The sequence below is a fragment of the Emys orbicularis genome, chromosome 9 (genome assembly GCF_028017835.1).
Source record: "Emys orbicularis isolate rEmyOrb1 chromosome 9, rEmyOrb1.hap1, whole genome shotgun sequence".
NCBI lineage: Eukaryota > Metazoa > Chordata > Testudines > Emydidae > Emys > Emys orbicularis.
This window is the reverse complement of record NC_088691.1, coordinates 43,970,016-43,992,309: the sequence shown is the minus strand read 5'-3', so window position 1 is coordinate 43,992,309 and position 22,294 is coordinate 43,970,016. Positions and strand designations below refer to the sequence as shown.

General features: G+C 53.1%; 1 protein-coding gene across 1 annotated transcript in view; it reads left to right on the top strand.

The window, feature by feature from the left end:
* The window catches only part of NHSL2 (NHS like 2), a 163,646-nt gene that overhangs the window by 129,554 nt on the left and 11,798 nt on the right, over positions 1-22,294 (top strand). The window contains exons 2-4 of the mRNA XM_065411228.1: positions 13,732-13,884; positions 16,167-16,303; positions 16,817-17,012. Coding sequence (XP_065267300.1) covers positions 13,732-13,884; positions 16,167-16,303; positions 16,817-17,012 — 486 coding nt within the window. The remainder of the gene's footprint in view (positions 1-13,731; positions 13,885-16,166; positions 16,304-16,816; positions 17,013-22,294) is intronic.

Genomic DNA, 22,294 nt, shown 5'->3' with positions numbered 1-22,294 from the left:
GGCGCCGGGAGGCAGGAGCAAGTTAATGGGGTTTGGTCACAGATGTGTCAGCAGTTTCCATCATCGCCAGCAGGCAGCTCTGGTTTTGCCCCAAGCGGATGTTTGCAGAGCTACGCCCTTGCCTGGGGTGGTTCTAACCCTAGCGCAATGCGCTGTGGATGCCTTGACACAGTCCCAGGAGCCCTCACAGGCAGAGACTCAGCCCTGCTCCCCCTCCCTCGCCCCCCCCCCCCCGCACACCATCCCTCTCCCACGTGAGCGGAAAGGATTTCCTGTCGGTTGGTGCTACCGCGCATCTTGTCCTCTCGCCACAGTGCTGAGAGGGCAGCCTCACATGCTGCCCAGAGCCAGTAGCTCACTGTGTGAGGCAGAAGGTCTCTACGTGTCCCGTGAGAAACCACGTTCCTGGCAGAAATGCAGGAGGCCCATATTGAACTATACAGAGCACGTTCTGCCCTTCCCACGCTACCCCCAGCCAAACACTCGTGACATGAAATCCGGGTCGCACAACTCTGCTTTGCGGGGCAAGAGCACTCGCTCCCCAGCGCGGGTCTCATGGACACGTCCCGGCTGGGGAAAGGCCATTCTGCTCCGTGTTTTTTTTACACATGTGTATGCGCACACATATGCACGCACACACATGCATATTGACACATGCACACACATTCATATGCACATGCACACACATGCACATGCACACACATGCATGCACACACACGTACACCTACATGTGCACCCCTCTCTCTGTTGATATGGAAACGAGTCAAATTATTTAAAGAATAAAAAATCATCTGCTAGGTGCCGTCGTCATGGGAACATGAATTGTGGCAGTAGCTAGGCGCAGGAGATGGCATGTTGCTTTTTGATCCCAAGTTTTGTACATACTCCATGGCTCAGCAAAGCCCCCAGGGAAGTGGCAGGGAGGGGGCTTTAGGCCGATTTCCCCGATTCCCCAGAATCAGGCCCCTTAGGTGCCTTTTTAATTTTTTAATTTTTTTTTACTCACCTGGCAGCAGTCCGCTCCCGGTCTTCGGCGGCACTTCAGCGGTGGGGGGGTCCGCTCCAGGGCTTCGGCGGCATTTCGGTGGTGGTGGGTCTGCTCCGGGGCTTTGGCGGCATTTCGGTCGGCGCGGGGTCTGCTCCGGGTCTTCGGCGGCACTTTGGCGGCGGGGGGTCCACTCCGGGGCTTCGGTGGCATTTCGGCGGCGGGGGGTCCTTGAGTGCCGTGGAAGACCTGGAGCGGATCCCCCGCCGCCGCCGAAGCCCCGGAGCGGACCCCCCGCCGCTGAAGCCCCGGACCGCTGCCGGGTATTCGAATCAGGCCCCGCAGTTCATAAAGCCGGCCCTGCGGCCTGGTGGGGACAAGGGGAGGAAGGGCCGGGGTGGCCTGGATGGTCTCTGGAGCACAGAGCTTCTGATGCTGATTCTCATGTCCACTGTGCCCTGTGCTGGTGTGGCAGTGCTTTGAGGACATGCTCCCACCCTGCTGTGGGTCCTGTGCCCCCGGGGAGCAGGGATAGAGCCCAGGTGAAGCACCTGTGTATGTAACAGAAATGACCCATGATGGGCCTGCACTTGTTCCCAGTGTCAGCCCAGCCCCCAACCTTTCACCCCCAACTCCAGTGGGAGCTGAGGCAGGTGTTAGTGATCTCAAATGCTTTGGGGCCACTGCGGGAGGATGAACCATATGTATCAGTACAACCTGTGGGTCTGTGTGTCAGGGTGTGTGCGTGCACCTGTATCGGTGTGTGGTTCTGTGCATCTGTTTCTGGGTGTGTCCCTGTCTCTGTGTCTCCCTCTTTGTGTGTGTTTGTCCTGTCTCTGACTGTCTGTCCCTGTCTCTGGGTGTCTCTGTGTCCCGTCTTGGGTGTGTCCCTGTCTCTGGGTGTCCCTGTGTAGTTGTGTGTTTGTCCCTGTCTCTGGGTGTGTCCTTGTCTCTTAGGTGTCTCTGTCTCTGGGTGCTCCTGTCCCTGTCCCTGGCCAGGCCTGCGTGTCCCTGAAGCCAAGCAGAATAGCACTTTTGTGAAAACCATGCCCAGGCTGGCAGCTCAAGGTGCCACTCTCTCTCTCCCAGCAAAGGGGTCTGGGAGGCGCTGGGCGCTCAGAGAAGGAGGTTCCTCACGTTGCTGTCCAGCGACCCCCTCTGGCCACTGTAGGAACAGGATGGCCAGGCTGTGGAGGAACCGTGCCCTGTCTAGACTAGTCAGGTCAGAGGATGGTCGCTACAGGGTGGGGCTCTGGGTGAAGCGAATTAGCAGGGGGAATGTGAAGGAGGGGATTCTGAGACTGGGGGACCCAAGGGTTCCAGGGTTGGGGTTCATCCATTGTAGAAACAGGGCCAGCCCTCCTGGAGTTTGGGCGCACCCCAATCCGCATGGGGCTGACACACACCCGAGCAGAGGGCCGAGGGGGGCCGGCACTGACAGAGCAGGGTTGGGCCGATTGGGTTTTATCCATCTCAGTGCCCAGAAGCCAGTCTGCCTCCCCCGGGGCGCCCGGCCTGGGGGAGCGGGGCCTGGGCCATACGATAGCACCAGTAGCCATTCTCTGGAACTGCCTCCCACAAGTGAGTTCTGCTCCACAGCAGCCACATGGGGGGAGGGATAGCTCAGTGGTTTGAGCATTGGCCTGCTAAACCCAGGGTTGTGAGTTCAATCCTTGAGGGGGCCACTTAGGGATCTGGGGCAAAATCACTACTTGGTCTTGCTAGTGAAGGCAGGGGGCTGGACTCGATGACCTTTCAAGGTCTCTTCCAGCTCTAGGAGATAGGATATCTCCATGTGGAATTGCTTTCCCACATTTCCTCTCCGGAACCCTCCCAGGGGGTGTGCCCTTACCCAGCTGTTGCGTTCCACCCCAGAGGTGGCTGCCTTTCATCCATGGGGACAGTGACATGATCACCTCATTGGAGTGAGGCTGTAACTCTGCACCTCACTCTGAGGCCTGCAGAGGGTGCGCTGTCAGTCTGTGAATAGGACTGGCGGGCTCTCTTCCCTATTGCCATTGGCACTAATTAGGGTCAGGTATGCGGGGCGGGGAAGGGCTCCCCGCAGGCAGCACAAAGCAGTAGGCTGCCTAATTCTGCTTGCAGTCAGGTGGCTGTATCTGAACTCATTGGTTTCGGGTCAGGGAGTCTGGAAAATACCAGCAGGGTGGGAGCTGGAGTGGGCTGGGTTAGTGACTGGGCCTGGCTGTGTCTGCCAAGGCCACACAGGGAAAGATGAGACCATCTGTCCTCCTTCAGGCTTGCTTTAGAGGCCACTCGGGCCACTTCCCATATCCATGCTCTGTCAGGCCTGCGTCCTTCTAGGGCTACTGCAAAGTCCTTGGCAGTGAGGTGGGGACTTGCTCTGTCCCCTGGGGGCACTGTTCTCATGGCCCCTGCCAGCACCACACCTCCACAGTCAGTAACTCGTGTGAGCTTGGTTGCCCATGTGGCTCACTGCAGAGTTCGCTGGCTGCCACGGTTGAGTAGTGTGTTTCAGGGGAAGGGTTAGTGGTAGGAGCTCTGCTTTCTGCCGGGGAGGGGTTTCCTGCACTGGCGCTGAGTGACCCGGGGCCCGATCCTGCCTTCTGTGTGCACCCAAACCTCCCGCTGCCGCCTCTGAGACACTGGCTAGGAGCGGTGCAGGGCCCGATTCTAGGTTTGGGGAAGGACCCAGGTCAGGCGCTGAACCAGACTCTGCAAAAAGGCAGGCCTGATCCTGTGATGTTTGATACCTCTCCAACAGGGGTCTGAGCACCCCCAATTCCCATTGACATCAGTGGGAGCCAAGGGTGCTCAGCACTCACAGGATCAGCCTCTCTGGAACAGGCTTCTTGGATAGTTTTCCAGACTCCTTGCTCCTGCTCAGCAAGGTGTGGGTGGCTGGTAGGACAGGGAGCCGGCGCATCCAGGACTGCTGCATCCCGGCTAGTGCAGGCTGGGACCTGGACAGCCAGTGAGCCCTGTAGGTGTGTCTGTGTCCAGCAGCCCCTGGACAGTGCTCCCTTTCTCTTCACTGCAGCCCGCCCCTGCTCTACCATGAGGACGCTCCGCGTTGGATGGGGTTTCAGAAAGCCTGATACCTCTGGGGTGGGGGAGAGGCAGGACAGTCCCTGGGGAAGGAGCTGGCTCCCAAAAGTGCAGGGGCTCATGACAATGGAACATTACAAGGGGAGGGGGTGGGGGAATAAACGCAGGAGTTTCGGGTTTCCAAGGGTGCTGTGGTTTGGGGCAGTTTCCTGGCACTTCCTATTTATCAAAAGCACCTGCTCCCCCTTACCCAGGCCAGTCTGCCCACGTCTGGCCCCTGTAGGCTCCCTCCACATGGCAGGAGGGCTGGCTTGGGAGCTGCTAAGTATTGCTTGGAGATGGGCTCAGAACTGCCAACCCCAAGTGTGCAAAAATCATGAGTCAGGGCTCCCAGCTCCCAAGATTTGCTTAAAAGTCAGGAGATTTTAACAATAATCAAGGCTGGGTTTTTGTATTGGCCTTCCGCTGTCAGACCCGAATGGGGTTCTGTGCAGCCAGAGGGCTAGGAACGTACCCTTCTTGGTGCAACTGAAATTCTCACCTAATCACAGGACTCCCAGAGCTGCGGCTTTCATTAAATACCAAATCCTGTGAGCCATGTGATAAGATTGTGAGAAGTGGCCATGCTGCTGAACTGATCAGCAACCAGGGTGCAGGGGAGCAGTCGATGTGGGCTTTTGTTCTGGAGATGGTGAGCCTGGCTCAGCATTTGGATTTAGCTCAGAGTTCAAGTGTGCACATCGTTTACATTCTGCTGCACCACAACTGAAAGGTGGGGCCTGCTTTCTGCATCAGCTGGCCCTGGGCTTGCCCTGCTCTCTCCTGGCCCATGCCCCAGGCTGGCAGGGCAGCGCACTGAGCGCGGCTTTGGTTTGTTTTGTTTAATGCTCACTTGGGTGTCTGTGCCATTAAGATGACAGTGCCCTGGTTAACTCAGCAGTGGAGCAGATTCCTGGACAGCCAGTGACTCGTTGAATGCCCGGCTTTACCCTCAGCTAAGTGGTCTGACATGGAATGGGAGGGGAATTGTCCAGGCCCTGCTGCCGTGGGCTGTAGGGGGCTGCCAAGGGCTCCCAAGCATCCCTCACTGTTGTGTTTGTGGCCCTGGCTTCCTAGTGCAGCTTTGGCTTCTTTTCCCCCTTGCCTCTTAGCCCTTGTGGGCTACATGGGGAAGTGAGGCCAGCATGTGGCATCCAGCCCCAGCTGCCCCTGTGCTGCTGTCAGGAGCCCTGCATCCCTTGGGCATCCCACGACAGCCAGCCCTAGGGTAGACAAGGCCTTAGTGAGCAGAGCCATGCCGAAGGGGGTCGTTTGTGGGAGACACTTACACAAACACACACACATCCACGATTTGCATGTGTGTGCGCGTGTATCTCTGTGTGTGTACCTCTGTGTGAATGTGTGTGTATACCTCTGTGTGAGTGGGTGTCTGAGTGGGGGTGTGTGTATACCCATGTGTGCGTGTGTATACCTCTGTGTGAATGAGTGTGTATACCTGTGTGTCTGTATACCTGTGTGTGTGAATACATGTCTCTGGGTGTGATTATACCTCTGTGTGAATGGGTGTGTGTGTGTGTGTGTGCACTTGCACACGCATGTGTGTTCTGTGCATGCATTTCCATGTACACGTGTCTCAGGACAAGCCTGTCGTGTGTGTGTGTGCAGGGTACATTGTGTGGAGGTGCGTGTGGTGAAGACCTGAGGGCAAAGGAAGGGTCCTTAGAGACTGTCCTGTTCCCCCTAAGGCCAGCTCTGTGCCCGGGCCCGGTGCATTGTGGGCAGGAACAACACCCTTTCCTTCCCACTCTGGACTGGACAGGGTGCAGACCAGGTCATTTCCAGGTGGCCTCGTGTGACCCTGCTTGTGGCTGTGAGCATCCCGGCGGGGCAAGGCCTGTTGCTCAATGCGCCGGTGGTGCGGCGGCTGTAAACAGGCTGGGTGGTCATTAGGGGAGCCATGCATGGCAGCCCGGTGCTGGGCTTCCTGCAGTGACAATGAGCCAGGAGCCCTCCCACAACAGCTGGCACCATGCCTCTGCCCTGCAGAGCTCAGAGCCCACACAGAGCAGGAAGAGAGTGGCAGGGACCAGCTCCCAGCTGAGGGACTCGGCATCCTTGGACCAGGCTGGGAGAGGGGGAGGGGACCCCCAGATACACGTGTCAGCCCCCAGCACCCCCTAAAGTCAGGGTTCTGGGAGACAGAGACTGGCCACAGGGGGCCAGTGCAGGCCCTGAGCCACTGGAGCTTGCCAGGTGGGATGGGGGATGGGTCTCCCAGGCTCAGGGCATTGGGCTCTGCTTCAGCTGTCTCTGAGCAATCGGACTGGGATCAGGGCAGCCAGCAGCCACAGCAGGCCTCGGCCAAGCTGGGGTGTAACTCAGGCAGGTGACACAAGCCCACCCAGAGAAGTGTGCTGAGTGTGGCAGTGCTCATACCGCCCCCCCCGTTCCTGTCAGTGCAGAGCCCCCGTCTCCCCCCCAGCGAGCGCACAGAGATGTGATAGCCCAGGAGACGTGGGGCAGCCTCAGGCTGAGAGCTGGGGGTGGTCCCCAAAGAGCCTGCCTTGGAGAGATGTGCTGGGTTGTGCCAGGTCAGTGGCCACATTTGCAGAGAGGCTGTGATCTGCACACATGGCACGGGTGCAGACAGGTCTGGGTTTACCTGGCAGAGGATGCAGGAGGAGGGTGTGCATGCCTGGCAGAGGGACCTGGGCGTACCTGGCAGAGGAGCCCGGCAGCATGTGCAGAGGGGCATTGGCCTGCCTGGCAGAGGAGCCTGGGTGTGTCCGGCAGTGGGTGCAGAGGGGCCTGGCAGTGGTTGAAGAGGGGCATTGGCCTGCCTGGCAGAGGGGCCTGGGTGCATGCTGTTAGGATGGGGCCTCTGGCAGAGGGTCCCCAAGGTGGTAGATGACGGGGCTGTTCTTGGCGCCAGCGGGTGCCACTTTCCAAGTTCCCTCTCTCCGGCTCCAGCCATGCGTGGGGTGGGGCTAGAGTCCTGGACAACTCTGCTGGCTCCGATAAGTGAGGATCAAGGGGGCGCTCGCCCCCCACCCATGGGGGCACTGGGATTCGGTGGCGTGTGAGTGCCCTGGCTGTCACTCCCATCCCTGCTCTGACCTGAGGGTGCGGGTGGGACCACTGAGCCCTGTCAGCCCCGCCTCCTTTTTAATCGATCAAATCAATGGCACACAACGCTCTCACCTGCCTCTAGCCCCCTCCAGCTGCACCACTGACTTGCTTCAAACCTGGCTTGTTTTGTAGATCTCCTTAAGACCCAAGAACCCTGGCAGGACTGCTTGGGCTGGGCTGGGCCTTACTGGACCTAAGGGTGAGGGGGAGATTCTGGCTGGCACAACAGATTAATGAACAATTTCTCCTGCTGTAAAAGAGGCCATGTTTTAAGGCACAAGCGCAGGAAGCAGAGCTGGGGCTGAGCTTTCCCCTTGCCTGCAGTTCCTGACTCCTGAGCACTCAGTGTCTCAGGGCGGTGGGTTTTGTACACAAATCCTGTGGATTGCACAGCACTTTGGGAGCTGACTGTTTTTATTGGAGTTCTACTGTCCGGGGGCCACCCAGGCTAGTGGAAGCAAAGCAAGCAATGAATCTCCTCTGGCTCTGGGATGCCGGGGTCAGAGGGATAGCCAGTGACTTGGGCTCACTGGGCCCAGAGACCGCTGGGCAGGGTTCTCATGCCCTCCCCCCCCCCCCCCCGGCCATCCCTGTGCTAATCACACTGGCAGGAAAACATTCTCACCAGGAAATCCGCTTCCCCTTCTGTCCAGCCGCTTCCCCGCAAAGAGGACTCTGTGCATGGCCCCGTCCGCTTCCTGGGGCGAAGTCAGTCCCAGGAGTCGCTCCCTGCAGGGGGCAGGGCACCGACGCTGCTACAGAGCATATCTAGCATGCCAGGGGTCCCAGGGACATGCACCCACCTCGGGGCGGCACGCAGCAGCTTGGAACAGCCACGCACACAACATGAGGGAGACTCTGGTATCCTGCTGAACCTGCAGGAGGGATTAATGGAGGCAGGACACAGCCATGCCTGCAGGCACTGAGTGGGTGTCACACGGGGTCACTGCTGATGTCAGCTGCAGCCTGTCTGTGCACCGCCCTCCTCTACTTTGCCTGGAGCAGCCCTGGGAGCAGGAGATTGGTGTTTGTGATGCCCTGAGCCAGAAGCTTATGACACTTCTGAGAGCACCCTGTGGCCCCTTGCTGCTCCAGGGAGGCTTGGGCTGCCTGGCGCCCCCTGGTGGAATGTCTGATCCACTGGCGCAACTCACCTGCCTTTGCCCTTCACCCCGCGGGAGCAGCGATGGCCTGGACCATTAATGTTGATTTTCAAATGTCTTGGAGCACTGGGCAAGTTCCAGAAGACTGTAAGAAAGCTAAGGTTGTGCCAATATTTAAAGAGGGTAAACGGGATGACCAGGCTAATTATAAGCCTGTCAGCCTGACATCAATCCTGGGCAAGATAATGGAGCAGCTGATATGGGACTCAATTAGTAAAGAACTAAAAGTAATTCATGCAAATCAACATGGGCTTATGGAAAATAGATCCTGTCAAACTAACTTGATAGCTTTTTTGATGAGATTACAAGTTTGGTTGAAAAAGTAATAGTGTTGATGTCATATCCTTAGACTCTGTAAGATACTGACTTGGTACTGCACAACATTTTGATTAAAAAACTAGAACAATATAAAATGAACATGGCATCCATTAAATGGATTAAAAACTGGCTAACTAGTAGGTCTCAAAATATAAATATATATAACTAATTGCCATTGAATGGGTCTGTTTCCAATGGGGTTCTACAGGGATTGGTTCTTGGCCATAGACTATTTAACATCTGTATCAATGACCTGGAAGAAAACATAAAATCATTACTGATAAAGTTTGCAGATGACACAAATACTGGAGGAGTGGTAAATAATGAAGAGGACAGGTCACTGATACAGAGCGATGTAGATCTCTTGGTAAACAGGTTGCAAGCAAACAATATGCGTTTTAATACAACTAAATGTAAATGTACACATCTGGGAACAAAGAATGTAGATCATACTTATTGCATGGAGGACTCTATCCTGGGAAACAGGGACTCTGAAAAGGATTTGAGGGTCATGATGGATAATCAGTTGAACATGAGCTCCCTGTGCGACGTTGTGGCCAAAAGAGCTATTGCAATCCTGGGATCCATAAACAGGGGAATCTCGCAGAGAGGTTATTTTACTCTGTATTTGGCATTGGTGCGACCGCTGCTGGAATCCTGTGTCTGGTTCTGGAGTCCACAGTTCAAGAAGGATGTTGATCAACTGGAGAGTGTTCAGAGAAGAGCCATGAGAATAATTAAAGGATTTAAAACGTGTCTTGTAGTGATAGACTCAGGGAGTTCAACCTGTTTAGCTTAACAAAGAGAAGGTTAAGGAGTGACTTAATCCCAGGCTATAAGTACCTATACGGGGAACAAATATTTAATAATGGGCTGTTTAGTCTAGCAGAGGAAGGTCTAACACGATTCAATGGCTGGAAGTTGAAGCTAGACAAATTCAGACTGGAAATAAGGCATACATTTATAATCATGAGAGTAACTGACAATCGGAACAACTGACCAAGGGTTGTGGTGGATTCTCCATCACTGGAAATTTTAAATCAAGATTGGATTTGTTTCTAAAAGATCTGCCCTGCGATTTCTTTGGGGGCAGGTCTCTGGCCTGTGTCATGCAGGAGATCAGACTAGATGATCACAGTGGTCCCTTCTGACCTTGGAATCTATGAACCTATTAATGCACGGTGCTGTGGTATTCAGTGGTGGTGTAGCTATGCTGGTTCCAGGATATCAGAGAGACAAGGTGGATGAGGTAATGTCTTTTATTGGACCAACTTCTGTTGGTGAGAGAGACAAGCTTTCGAGCTACACCGAGTTCTTCATGTATGGGAAATGTATTCAGAGTGTCACAGCTAAATACAAGATAGAACACATTGTTTAGCATAAGTAGTTAGTACATATTTCAAGGGACCATTCAAGGAGAAGTGGCCCGTAAACACCCCTCCAGACACAGGGAAGAAAGGAACAGAGAGGAGAAACATAAGAAATGAAAAAGGCAGTTGTTAGTGGGCGGATATCTGATTGTTGTAATAAGCCATGAATCCAGTGTGTCTGTTGAGTCTATGATTTTTAGTGTTTAGTTATGAATTTAAGCTCCCAGGCTCGTCTTTTGAAGGTGTTGTTCAGGTTTCCTTGGTGAATGAGTACTGAGAGTGATACAGTGGTTGTTTTGTGAGAAGTGTTGGCCCATGGGTGATAGGGTGTTTTTGTCTGTGTGAGTTCATTTGAGAGCGCAGTGATTGTCTGGCTTCACCCACCTAGTTGTTTTTGTTTGGGACAGTCAGTGACTAGCTGAGGTACACCACACGTTGTGACAGGCATGGATAGGTAGGACCTATGGATCTTGAAAGGTGTGTTGTGGGAAATGATAATCGCAGCAGTGGAGCTACATTTGCAGGTTTTGCATCTGTTGTTCTGATAGGGTTTGGTGCGGCTTTGAGTTGGTGGGTCCTGGTCTGTGGGGAGCTTGCTTCTGATGATGAGCTTGGCGAGGTTGGGGGGTTGTTTGAAGGCCAGAATAGGGGGTTCAGGAAAGATTTATTTCAGGATGGGGTCCCCATCGAGTATGGGTTGTAATTGTTTAATGATACCCCCTCTGGGTTCCAGTGTGGAGTGGTAGGTGACCATTAGGGGTGTGTGGTCAGAAGGGGTTTTATTTCCGTATTGAAGGTTCTCTCTGGGTATGTGGGTGGCCCGTTCCATGATGCGATCTTCTCATGATGGAGTCTCCTTGTTTGGTGAAGGCGATTTTAAGTGTGTTAAGGTGTATATCTGTGCCTTTGTCCTCCAAGCATAATCTATGATATCTGAGTGCCTGGATGTAGCTAAAAGATTTCTTGATGTGTTTGGGTTGGTTACCAGATCTGTGTGGTGATCTATGGGTCTCTTGTATATGGTTATCTGTAGGGTTGCATTGTTGAAGCTGACTGTGGTGTCCAGGAAGTTGAGGCTAGTGTGGGAGTGTTCCAGAGAGAGTTTAATGGATGCATGGTGGTTGTTGAAGTTGTGGTAGAAATCTATGAGGGAGTTCAGATATTCTGTCCAGAGCATGAAAATATCATTAATGTATTTTGGGTTTCATGGTGCATTTGTCCAGGAGATGCATTCTTTCTCAAGGTGGCCCATGAAAAGTGTGGCGTATTGGGGAGCCATCCTAGTACTGATGGCTGTTCCCATGGTTTGGACAAAGTGCTTGTTGTTGAATGTAAAATGGTTATGGGTGAGGATGAAATGGATGAGTCTGGCGCAGTGTTTGAGGTGCTTTCTGAGGGGTGTCCATTGTTTTGTAGATAGTTGAGACAGGAAACAATGCCGTCATTGTGAGGGCTGTTGGTGTATAGGGAGGTGACATGCATGGTAGCGAGGATGGTGTTCTGAGGAAGGTTATTAATGTTGCAGAGTTTCTGGAGGAAGTCAGTTGTGTCCTGGACAGGGTGGATTTGATTTAAATCACTAGTCCAAAAGACTTGATTTAATCATGGTTTTCTACATAAAAGTGCATTCTTGTTGGTTGTTATAACCTTAATACATATTCTTCACAACTCAGAGATGGATGTAGGTTTCATTTTTAGAAGGTAAACACTATACATTATTAAACAGTAATTTATTTTGAAAACTTTTCAGATTCGTTTTACAGCTATATCAGAAAATGAATGATTGTTTGGTTATTTCATTTACCAAAGGTAATAGAAGCAAATATTTATGACGTGATTGGGAGGTGAACTATCTCCAATTCAACAGGTTAATCATTAATATTTGGAGGATTTTCTTGCCATGTTGTATTAGGAGGAGAACATCACCAGACAGACATTTAAATAGTTTTATTTAACTAAAACAACAACATTAAGTATTCTGGATTTTTTTCTTCAACAGCAAACATATAATATTTTAACAAAATAAGCATATGTCCCTCGCGTCTCACGTTTATCTCCAGACTTCTTCTCCTTGGTATTGCCTCTGTGTACACAAATTTGCAGCGGGACAATAGAGTTGAGGTCTGTTATTTCTCACCTCTATATATTATTTATTTATTTAAATACATTTTTGCTGTTAACAAGCATGTTACCTCTGGAGACACAAATCCACAGTTTGAGAACTGCAAAACTAAGCATCTCTGATGGTATCTTCTAGACTGAACACTGAGTCCCATTGGGTAGAGAGAAAGATTAACCTAAATAATCTATACAGAAGCCTGTGGAACCCCATAAAATTGGGTCCCTAATCCATGAACTATTGGAACTCATTTACAAAACTTTTCTTAAATGTTACATGAATATATTGTCTCATACTAGAGAATTAGAATTTATAATCCCTATTCCATGATGAGATATCTTTGAGCTATAATGTATCTTAAGGTTTTTTCCTCAAAAAGCATTTTATCAAAAAAATCCGATTTAAATAAAAAAAATCATTGATTTTTATCCACCCTAGTCCTGGAGGAAGCCAGCCCTTTGTGTGGTGAGTGGTCCGAGGATGGTTCTATGAGTCCCCATATCCCTTCAGCAAGGGTTCCATGGCCAGATATGATGGGTCTGCCTGGGGTCCTTTGTCTATAGAAGGTCTCTGGAGATGAGGTTGTCGAGTTTCTCTTGGAGTTGTTTGGGGAAGGATTCGATGATATCCCTTAAATTCCTGGGTGGACTGTGGCGTGGGGTCTCTGTGTTCTTTATAGAAGGCAGTGTCGGAGAGTTGTTGGTTGGCCTTGTTGCCATAGTCATCGTGGTTGAGGACTGTGATGGCACCCCTTTGTCTGCTGATTTGTTCACTGTGTGGTGGTTGAATTTCAGGGGCTGTGTAGCTGTCCTCTCCAAGGTGGACAGATTGTGGCTGCAGTTTGGTCTGCTGCTATTTAGTGACATCTAGTGGCGTCAGGGTGAAAAGCAGGCAGGAAACCCCAAAGCAAGCTCCGATACCATTGTGGTGTAGGGTCAAACTGGGGTGTCGGGGGGAGGCTGTTTGTTTGCTAGCGAGAGTCCGTATGTGCGTTGTTTTTTACAGCCAGTGCCTGGCTGGTGTGACTGCCTCAAATCCTGTGCAGTTCTTTTCTGTTGACATGAGGCCCGACCCTGCACTCTGGGAGGGGGCTGGAGAATAACAGCTGGCACTGTCCATCCCTAGAGCCCAAAGTGCCTTGCAAAGCCAGGACAGCCCAGAATTCCCATGCTACAGAGGGGAAACTGAGGCACCCAGTGAGCAGTAACAGAGCTGGGAACAGAAACCAGCTCTCCTGGCTCATAGTCTGGTGCCCAGAGTCAGGCCATGCTGCTGCTTCAGGTGCTGGGTTAGAGGCTTGTTGGTGCACAGGGAGGGAGGGGGTGTGGGCTGGAGCCAGGGTCCGTGACTCAGGGCACCGGGGTTTTGTTCCCAGCTGAATTATCCATTCATCATGTGACCGTGGGCAGGTCCCAACCCCTCGCTGCCTCAGTTTCCCTCTCCAAGCATGGGGATAACACCACTGCCAGGCTTAACTTGCCCTTGATGAAGGGCTGTGTCCCGAGTGTGCACGTTGGGGCCTCGGGCTTCGGGCTTGCAGCTCACCCTTGGCTGGGGAGGGATGAGAGGGTTTGGGGAGCTGCAGCCCATGTCTCACCCCTCCTCTCCTCTCTGCAGCCACCTCTAACCTGGACCTGGAGAGCAAGAAAACGCCCCACTCCAAATTGCCATGGCAACAACCCGTGAACGTGTTCCTGGCCGCGGGCAGGTCGCCCTGCGTGGAGGAGCTGCACCAGGAGGCCCAGTTCAATCTCCAGAGCTTGCTGCAAGGTACCCCGCGCTGAGGGGAGGGCTGGGCTGCAGCAGGAACGCTGCCTGCCTGGCTCTCAGGGCATGACACACCCATGGGATGGGGAGGGGGGCAGGCTGTTTCCACAGCTCCTGGTACATGGGGCAGCAGAGAGCAGACTGTCCCATTGCTGCCAGGAGGGGAGGGGAGAGCAGGGAGCAGAATGATCCATGGGGAGGAGGGAGCAGATTGACCCATCGCATACGGGGGGGGGGGGGAGCAGTGAGCAGACTGACCCATTGCTGACAGGAGAGCAGGGAGCAGAGTGACCCATGGGGAGGGAGACAGGAAGCAGATTGACCCATTGCACACAGGGGTGGAGGAGGGAGCAGGGAACAGACTGACCCATTGCTGACTGGAGGGGGCAGAGTGCTCTCTTCCCCCTGTCCCCTTGTGAGATTGGCGTCAGCTGCTCCCTTCTCTTATCCTCCCCCCCCCCACACACACACACCCTCATGCAGGGTGTGGGGCCATGTGGGTCTGTTAAAGTATGGATTGAATGAATGGACTACAAGGTGGATAGAAAGCTGGCAAGTTCGTCGGGCTCAACAGGTAGTGATCTATGGCTCCATGTCTAGTTGGCAGCCGGTATCAAGTGGAGTGCCCCAAGGGTCGGTCCTGGGGCCTGTTTTGTTCAATATCTTCATTAATGATCTGGAGGATGGTGTGGATTGCACCCTCAGCAAGTTTGCAGATGTGACACTAAACTGGGAGGAGTGGTAGATACTCTGGAGGGTAGGGATAGGATACAGAGGGACCTGGGCAAATTAGAGGATTGGATCAAAAGAAATCTGATGAGATTCAACAAGGACAAGTGCAGAGTCCTGCTCTTAGGACGGAAGAATCCCATGCACTGCTACAGACTAGGGACCGAGTGGCTAGGCAGCAGTTCTGCAGAAAAGGACCTAGGGGTTATGGTGGACGAGAAGCTGGATATGAGTCAACAGTGTGCCCTTGTTGCCAAGAAAGCTAATGGCATTTTGGACTGTATAAGTAGGAGCATTGCGAGCAGATGGAGGGACGTGATCATTCCCCTCTATTTGACATTGATGAGGCCTCATCTGGAGTACTGTGTCCAGTTTTGGGTCCCACACTACTGGAATAATTGAAAAGAGTCCAGCGGAGGGCAACAAAAATGATTAGGGGGCTAGAGCACATGACATGTGAGGAGAGGCTGAGGGAACTGGGATTGTTTAGTCTGCAGAAGAGAAGAATGAGGGGGGGGGTTGATAGCTGCTTTCAACTACCTGAAAGGGGGTTCCAAAGAGGATGGATCTAGACTGTTCTCAGTGGTAGCAGATGACAGAACAAGGAGTAATGGTCTCCTAGCCAGGCTGGGCAGCTCCAGTGGGGGAGGTTTAGGTTGGATATTAGGAAAAACTTTTTCACTAGGAGGGTGGTGAAGCACTGGAATGGGTTACCTAGGGAGGTGGTGGAATCTCCTTCCTTAGAGGTTTTTAAGGGTCAGGCTTGACAAAGCCCTGGCTGGGATGATTTGGTTGGGGATTGGTCCTGCTTTGAGCAGGGGGTTGGACTAGATGACCTCCTGAGGTCCCTTCCAACCCTGATATTCTATGATTCTAAAGACATGTGGGTCCCAGCGAGAGCTGCTTCCTCCAGTCAGGGCAGTTGTCTGGTTCCTCTGCCTGCTAAAGCACGTAGCTTACTAGCCGAGGAGGAAGAATACCCACATGGGGCCGGTGCCCAGAGGCCAGAAGCCATGTCCAGGCGCTGGCACTCCCCCCATGCAGCTGCATGAGGCCAGCACAAGGCTGCTGTGCCCAGTGATCCTCGGGAGCTGCCGCTGCCCCCAGAGAGACCTGGGAGCACCTGGAGCAGTGGCTCCCATGTGCATCGCTGCAGGCACCTGTCCAGCGCTCAGGGCAGCCAGGCAGCACTAGGCCGGGCCCTACCCCACACAGCCCCAGCAGTGACACAAATACAGGCCGGGGGAAGGGAGGATGAGGTGTCCAGCACAGGCAGCGAGCAGAGGTTTGCCCGCAGCAGGGCTGCCAGCTAGCCAGGCTGGGCAGCGCTTTGTGGAGTGCTCGGAAGCAGCTGGGAGCTCCTCTGGGCTCTTCTCTCCATATGCAAGGGGGGGCAGAGAGCAGGGCCCCATTGCTGTGAGAGGGGCCCAGAGAGTGCATATTTGGCATATGCCCAGTGCATGTTCCACTAGCTTTTGGCTCAGCACTGGGGTGGGGAGGGCACAGCGCATCCCAATCCACCAGCTATGGAAATGCCCTGGCTGCTTGTATTTCAGAGGAGTATGAGGAGCAGTACACAGAGGCTAGGGTCACTGGTCAGACCTTCCGCTACGCCAGCCACCTGCCCCTGGACACGCCCCCTGAGCCCTCTCCCAGGCCCCTGCCCGCCAAGCGCCTGGAGTTCGTGTTTATGGTGAGTCCATCTCTGTACAGAGGCAACCCCAAGGCGCTGTGTCTCAGCAGCCTTCCTATTGTCATGGGCTCAGGGATAGAGGGTATCAACTCTGCCTGATGTCACCCAGAGAGGTTACTGCAGAGCAGTAGGTGGGGGGGGGGCTGTGAGTCGGGAGTGAGAGGCATCGGCAGAGCTGATGGTAGGGGAGAGCGACTGGCTGGGGTAGCGGGGGGCTGTGGGTCAGGAGTGAGGGGCATCGCAGAGCTGGCCCTGTGCTGGGATCGCCAGGGACTACGGGTCGGGAGTGGCGCAGGAGGGAAGGGGATAATCCTACCTACAAGGTTTTTGACTCAAACCATCACTCAGTCCCTTGTTCTGAGCACTAGATTCCTCCCCACACACACAGTCACCTCCTGCTCCCCACATGCCCCCCCTCCTCCCCCACACTCCCACAATCCCTCCCTTCCCCACACTTATTATCGCCCCACCAGGACACTGGTGTCTCAATCCATTTCCTTTGTTCCCTGGCAGCCCGCAGCCCGGCGAGTGAATGAGGACGAGGCCACCACACTGGGTGTGAGGCCCCCAGAGCCGTTCCTGAGCCTGCCCACCACCCCAGACAAGCAGCCGGCCTGGACCAGAGCCTTCCCTTTGCCCACCGTGGAGGAGAAGAGGTGGCACCAATCCTGCTCCATCCAAGCCAACATTGTCCCCATCAATGTCTCTGGTAGGGCTGTGCCCCTTCCAGGCCCCCTGGGGAGTGTGTGTAGAAGCACGGGGGCAAGGAGTTAAATCTTTCCAGTCAGCTCCCAGCAACGGCGCTGGGGTTCTATGGCCTGCGTGGGGCGGCTTTGGGCACAGCAAGTGCCGCTGGCTCTGAGCCCCAGGCGCTGTGATGCCACCGCCAGGGAAAGTGCATAGGTCCTGTAAAACTGAAATGCAGCAATGTGGGGAGGCGGGGCCAGGCACAGGGAGACCTGCAGCGATGTGAGGAGGTGGGGCCAGGCACAGGGAGACCTGCAGCGATGTGGGGAGGTGGGGCCAGGCACAGGGAGGTGGGGCTGGCCTGCAGCGATGTGGGGAGGCGGGGCCAGGCACAGGGAGGTGGGGCTGGCTTGCAGGGATGCTATTGGCCCACATGTGCTGTGGGTTATAAAGAGGCCGGGATCACACTCAGTAGCCAGGCCGAGGGGAGCGCTCGGGGGCAGTTTGCAGGGCAGCATTTCTGTGCTTTGTTTTTGCCCATGTATTTTACCACCCGTAACATCACCCTTCATTTTTGAGCTGTTAGCCATGTCATTAAGTTAATCCAGTCTCATCTGCATCATCTAACGAGTGTCTCCGAGCTAACCGGTCGGTGTGTTCTGTTGTCACCTTGGTTCTCCCAGTGGTTGGGACCCATCCATCCGTGCAGGGGAACTCGTGTGTTCGGCAGAAACGGGAGGCTGCAGGGCACTGGCTGCGGGCAGCAGCTCTGCTCAGCATGGGGCCTTCAGCAGCACCAAACTACCTGGGTTCTGGAGGAAACTAGCTGCCCCCCGCCCATGCCCTCCCTCCCCAGGCACTGCATGAGCACCCTGCTCCACAGCTGGCTGGGAGGGCACATACCCCTGTGTAACGATGCGGTTCTGGCGGGACCCAACTGAGAGTGCCAATTCATAACTTCAACTACAAAGTTGATACACACATATAGACAGCATAATCATAACCAGCAAACCATTACCTTGTCTTAGACACCTCATTTGACCCCCCTTTATGCAAGATTTGGTGCCACTACAGGACTTTGGTTGCAACCATGTTCTATATGGTCCCACTTCAAATCAATAACGTGACACCCCCAACGCAAAATGGATGCAGGAAGGGATGACACAAACATCACTGACTGCATCCCAAGAGCTCCCCATCCTTGGGTCTGTCTCACTACAGCTAGTATTGGGTTAGAAGCCGCACCAGTGTATAACAGAAATGGTTCATCAAAGTCATGTTCAATAACATGATTGAATTTCTTTACAAACTCAAGGTAAAACTTAGTTAGAACAATAGTGGATTGGATCTGCTCTTGCAGCATGGTTCCTGTATGTCTTATGTGATCTTGCCAAGAGTTAAAGAAAACAGCTACTTTATCCATACAAGCTCTGGCAAATGTTTGGAACCCAATTAACATCAAATCAATGTAGATATTAACGTTGTTTATAGCATAGGAATTTTGGCATTTAGCCATGAAAGCACTATGGTAGTGTGCCTCAGTTTCCCTTTTCAAACAGCACATTAGGTCTGGAATGTCTTTTCCCCTGTGAAAAGTTCCAATACTGTTTACAGGCATTAACTGTGAAACATCAGTATAACAAGGCCTTTTAACATAAAGTGTGTTTTCATGTACTCCTTTTAACATGTTCAAGGGATTTTCCAAAAGATTAGGCACATTGTATATTTTTACAGTTTTTGGTAATAGCAATACATTAGTTACAAAAATTACCATTAGCAATAACAACAAATTCATTGCAAGTGTCCATTTACAATCATGTTTGTCATACCACACCTTTGGCTCAATACCATTGGGGTTTGGGCCTTTTAGGGTTACCCTGTGACTTCCCTTAGCAACCTTTGCTTCCAAGGGGTTAGATGTTAAGTTCACTGAGAGACCACAAGTCATATCCAGAGTGTCTAGAGATGAGAGTACACTTACCTAGGGTTACCATATTCAAACATTTAAAAAAGAGGACACTCCACGGGGCCACGGTCCCGCCCTCGGCCCCGCCCCAACTCCGCCCCTTCCCTGCCCCGGCCCCACCCCCACCCCTTCCCCGCCCCCATTCCAACCCCTTCCCCAAAGTCCCTGCCCCAACTCTGCCCCCTCCTCTGAGCACCCCGCATTCCCCCTCCTCCCTCCCGCTCTGATCTTGGTTGGGGGTTGCTAAGTGCTTCCCTGCTCCCCACTTGCCCTGCAGCCCCTGCACCCCCCTGCCCCTGCAGCCTCTGTGCCCCCTGCTCCCCACTCGCCCTGCAGCCTCTGCGCCCCCCATCTGCCCTGCCCCTGTGCTCCCCTGCCCCAGCGCCCCCCTGCCCCTGCAGCCTCTATGCCCCTGCCTGCCCTGCTCCTCCTCGCCCTGCAGCCTCTGCACCCCCCCGCCTGCCCTGCTCCCCCGCTCACCCGGCAGCCTCTGCCTGGCGGGGGTTTCAGAGGCTCAGCGGCGACCGGGGCAGCGCGGGTCCCTGCAGCCCCGGCACACGCCGCACTCCCAGCCCCGTGGCGTCCTTCCTGCCGTGCGGGGTGACGGGGCCGCAGGAAGGGTCCCCCAGTGGCCAGGGAGTCCCCGCCCGTGAGGGAATCCCGAGCCGCTGGCTGGGCCCGGCCTTCCCGTGGTCCTGCGGGCTCGGCTGGGGCACGCGGTCTGCCCGGCCTCCGGGGGCAGCAGCGGCCCCTTCACTGCCTTCTACGGCTGTGGCCCCCCTTCCCCTGCCCGAGCTCGCTACAATGTAGCCGGGCGGCTGGGCTGCGCTGCAGACCCTGCGGGTCGTGCTGAGGCCGGGCAGACCCTGGCTTATGCTGCCTCCCTATTTCCCTGGACATGTTCGGCTTTTTGGCAATTCCCCCCGGACGGGGATTTGAGTACCAAAAAGCCGGACATGTCCGGGGAAATCCGGACGTATGGTAACCCTAACTTACCATCCCCTGCATTCTCGAGAGATTAACTACACAGCTGTTCTGCTCTGCAGACTCAGCTACCCAGTTTTCCCTTTGAACCAGAGACACAGTCTGTTCACTTACAGAATCAGCATGGAGACATTCCTCTCTCAACAACCTTGTCTCCCCAACAAGCTGGCCAAACACAGCCACTTGGTTATAGGACTGTTCAACTTTCTTAACAGCTTTTACTCCATCTGAGACCTTTTCAAAGCTACCCACGCTGGATCTTTCAAAAGGAATGTCAGTGGATCCATTCACAACTGAAAATTTCTGGCTGTTAGGAACTGAAACTTTCTTGATTAAATCACTTTCACACCCTTCAGTTGCAGTAAACTGCTTGCACAGATTACCATGAGGGTTCCTTTCCCCAGGAGCTTTTCTAAGTAACAGTTCAGCCTTCACAGAAATTTTGCCCTTACCCTCTTCACCTAGGGCTTGCTCTAAAGGAACACTTTCCTGAGCAGCAACAGACTTTTTCTGGGTCTTACTTACATTCAGGATCACCTTTGGCCCATCAGGCAGATTTCTACACAATCCCCTTTCAGGCAAACCCATAGACTCACTAGATAAAAGGTTAGAAGCATTCTCCTTCCCTTTGCCACACACAAGTTTAGGAATTTTTTCCTTCTTGCTACAAGTTTCCACACCATCAGTAGGTAACACAATTAAATAATCTTTCTGCTCTCCTTGTACCCTGGCTAGGATATTACCCTGATTAGACAGAGTTGCTACACCCTTTTCCAACCACAAATTAGCAACAGGTAAAATACAAGCACCAGAATTGTCTGGTCTCTGGGATTTTGCTAAGACACTAACTGGATGCAAGCTAGTTACAGTTCCATTCTCCCCAGCAGACACAAACTTAGGACCATTCCCTTCCTGGGCTTTAGTTGAATCCAGAACCAACTCTGAGACAACTGCACTATTTTCAACCATCACAGGCTGAAAGGCACCTTCTGTCTGCTCCACAGACAAAGAAGAGCTGGAGACACCTTCTTCCTTACCAGACACACAGCTACTCCTAACAGATAAACTGCTGCTCTTTTCACTACACTGAGCTACTTTTAGCAAATCACAGTTACCTTTTTCAGGTTCACTTTTACAAGCTGTACTAGCCCCCAATATTTCACCCATCAAAAATCTACTCTTTCCTTCCTCAGTTAGGGCTTCCACCTGACCATTTACTTTAATCTGCTCCTGAGAAACATTTTCCTGACCAATTATTTCTTTCTGTGCTTGATCTAATTCCAGATTCACTTCTGAGACATTAGATAGACATTCAGAAACTCCATTCACAGACACACTGCTTTCTTGCACAGACAAACAGCTATTACCCACCAGGTTAGAATCCCCCTCTCCATGGCCATAGCAAAACTGGTTAAACACAGAAAACTGCCCAGAGTAATACCACATATCAACATAGTTATAAACTGGATTTTCAAGAGGATACGGTTTCTGCTGTTCTTCCATTGCTTTTTTGACTTGGAGCTGGAGTCTAGCTGTCTCCTGTTGCATCTGTTGAGCTTTCTCCTCAGCAGCCAGAAGCTCCTTACGTGCTTTTTCTTCTCTTTTAGCAGCTTCTTTCTTTCTCTCGTCAGCCTCCTTCTTTCTTTTATCAGCCTCTTTTTCTCTCTCATCAGCTTCTTTCTCCAGCTGGGCCAAGGCTTGTTTCTCTTCCATTCGAATTTTTGCCAGTTTTTGTTCATGTTTAAATTGCAGGCTGTCCATTAGGGCTTGCAGTTCCATTGCTTTTGCTGATGCTTTCTGGCTCATGGTCACTGATCTTTAACCAACAAAGCTCTCAATACCAAAATTCAAATTTGGATAGCGTGGGGTTCTGACCCAAAGCTAAATTGACCTGGTTCTGTGGATCCAAGCACGACTACGCCACTGTAACGATGCGGTTCTGGCAGGACCCAACTGAGAGTGCCAATTCATAACTTCAACTACAAAATTGATACACACATATAGACAGCATAATCATAACCAGCAAACCATAACCTTGTCTTAGACACCTCATTTGACCCCCCTTTATGCAAGATTTGGTGCCACTACAGGACTTTGGTTGCAACCATGTTCTATATGGTCCCACTTCAAATCAATAACGTGACACCCTGCACCCTCCTGCTGGCCTGGTGAGGCGCCTGCCCCTCCCTAGCAGTGTCCAGGCTGCCATAAGGCCCTGTTGGAGATCAGGGCTGGAGCCACACGAGACCTGTATGGAGCCCCAGAGGAGCCTGCTCGGCCCCTTGACTCCTCCCTTCACACCCCATCGGACTCCTGGAGCCAGGCCCTCCGCCCGGCCCAGGGGGCTCTGAGCT